Below are 2,358 nucleotides of genomic sequence, written 5' to 3' on the forward strand. Positions count from 1 at the left end.
CGAAAAACCAAAAAAAAAAAAAAAGAAAATGCATTTTTTTTTATAAAAGTGTGCTATATGCATTAACATGACATAGTTGTATTTTGAAGTTAGTAAGTTTTCTTTAATTTCTGTTTCAATTTCATGTGAAACATTATTTTTGGTAGATTTAACCATACAAAAAGAACCTCCATATACATATATATGTACAAATAAATACAAATATTATATATATATATATAAAATATTTGTATTTATTTTATGTGTATAAGTGTTTGTGTGCCTGGTGCCCACAGAAGCCAGAGGAAAGCATCAGATACTTCTATGTACCTTATTGATCGGAGTTCTAGATGGTTGTAAGCTGCCATGTGGGTCCTGGGAGTCAAACCTCAATCCTCTGGAAGAATAGCCAGTACTTAAGAGCATGGGCCTGACACACCAAAGCAAGTCCCATAGACCCACCCTCCAGCAGTGCTGATGCTAGTCCTTCTGGGGACAGGGATCATCAAGGATCTTTTTTAAGATTCTAAAGGGATCTTGGAGTCCAGCAGTTCACTAAACTAACCTTTAAATTCTATTACTCTGTGACACAGAACATGCCCAGCATTTTCAATGTGCTTCCATTTCAGGAAGAAAGAACAGATTCCTCAAGGCCTTACCTTCACAGACAGTCAAACGACCGAGGATTAGGTAAACTCCCTGGGTAATGATGGGCCTTGCTTGCCTCTTTGCATTGAACTCTGTAACTTAAAAGCTAAGCTAGGTGGAAGGATTTTCTGGGACGGCACCTCTGCTGACTCCCAGGGGTATGAGACACCAGTATTAGAAGGTTGTCAAGCTACTGCCTAAAGTGCATCTTCTCTGAGCAGGTAGTTTTATCTGTTATCAGAGACATTACGGCCTGAGAACCATGCTTTTTATGGGGTTGGGTTTGGAACCTTTGCAAATGATGTGTAAGTTCTCCATCTTTTGTAGTGGTCCTAACTTTCTCTGCTCATCTGGAAGAACTGCTGCAGATGTGTATGCAGTGTCATGCCTTTGTGCTTCCAGGGTTAGCCATTTTGACATGAGTTGTCTCTCTCTCTCTCTGCAGAGGATCCACCTGGAAGCACAGGTTCTGTTACTCTGAGGAACCTACCTGATTTCCTAGGTGATCTGGCTTCTGAGGAAGACAGCATAGAGAAAGATAAGGAAGAAGGTAACATTTGTGGGCGGCTGCAAGGTGATGAGTGTCCTGTCTCAGACCTGAGCTTGAGAGTCAGAATTCAGGCTTGCTTGACTTTTGTGTGTTGGGGTGAAAGGTGGTGTTGGTTCCAGCATGTACAGGGAAAGGAATGCCAACGAACGTTCCCTGTAGTGCACAAACCCAAGCCCACTCGCCTGGCTGAGTGTTTACAGGGCTCCCTTGTCTCCCCACCTTCATTTCAGCTGCAATATCTAAAGAGCTTTCTGAGATCACTACTGCAGAGGCGGATCCTGTAGTTCCTCGAGGGGGCTTTGACTCTCCCTTCTACCGAGACAGTCTCTCTGGTTCTCAGCGGAAGACTCATTCGGCAGCCTCTGGGACTCAGGGCTCCAGCGTGAACCCTGAGCCTTTGCACTCCTCCCTGGACAAACATGGGCCTGACACACCAAAGCAAGCCTTTACTCCCATAGACCCACCCTCTGGCAGTGCTGATGCCAGTCCCGCTGGGGACAGGGATCGCCAGACTTCTCTGGAGACCAGTATCCTCACTCCCAGCCCTTGCAAAATTCCACCTCAGAGGGGAGTGAGCTTTGGAAGTGGGCAGCTTCCCCCATATGATCATCTCTTTGAGGTGGCCTTGCCAAAGACTGCCTGTCACTTTGTCAGCAAGAAGACTGAGGAGCTGTTGAAGAAAGTGAAAGGAAACCCTGAGGAAGACTGTGTGCCCTCTACCTCCCCAATGGAAGTACTGGACAGACTGATAGAGCAGGGAGCAGGTGCGCACAGCAAGGAGCTGAGCAGGTAAGCCAGGCCATGCTGTTGACTTGACTGTTTTAGACAGCACAAGACCATGAGAACAGAGCAGAGCTACCCTGTCCACCTATACCCAAGGCAGCTTGTTGTCTTGTGCTTTCTTAGTCAGCCTCCTCTTGTTGCTTTTGTGTGTGTAGAGCCTGGGATGATCTGTGAGGAGGATAGTGTCCATGTGTAATGTAAATAAGTCTTCAGTGCAGGCCATTCTGTGCCTCTTCTGTGGGGATGCCCCAGTGAGGGTTTGCACCTTGTTCTCTGGAAAGCAGACTCAAAATTGACGTGATAGCCAGCACTTGGGAGGCAGAGGCAGGCGGATTTCTGAGTTCGAGGCCAGCCTGGTCTACAGAGTGAGTTCCAGGACAGCCAGGGCTACACAGAGA

The 2,358-nt window shown here is 46.7% G+C and overlaps 1 protein-coding gene across 6 annotated transcripts in view; it reads left to right on the forward strand.

The window, feature by feature from the left end:
- Positions 1–2,358, forward strand: part of Tsc1 (TSC complex subunit 1) — a 49,456-nt gene that overhangs the window by 33,240 nt on the left and 13,858 nt on the right. For all 6 annotated transcript variants that reach the window (XM_029472119.1, XM_029472112.1, XM_029472133.1 and 3 more), the window contains exons 13-15: positions 609–669; positions 1,073–1,177; positions 1,408–1,966. In XM_029472119.1, coding sequence (XP_029327979.1) covers positions 609–669; positions 1,073–1,177; positions 1,408–1,966 — 725 coding nt within the window. The remainder of the gene's footprint in view (positions 1–608; positions 670–1,072; positions 1,178–1,407; positions 1,967–2,358) is intronic.

The sequence above is a fragment of the Mus caroli genome, chromosome 2 (genome assembly GCF_900094665.2).
Source record: "Mus caroli chromosome 2, CAROLI_EIJ_v1.1, whole genome shotgun sequence".
Taxonomy (NCBI): Eukaryota; Metazoa; Chordata; class Mammalia; order Rodentia; family Muridae; genus Mus; species Mus caroli.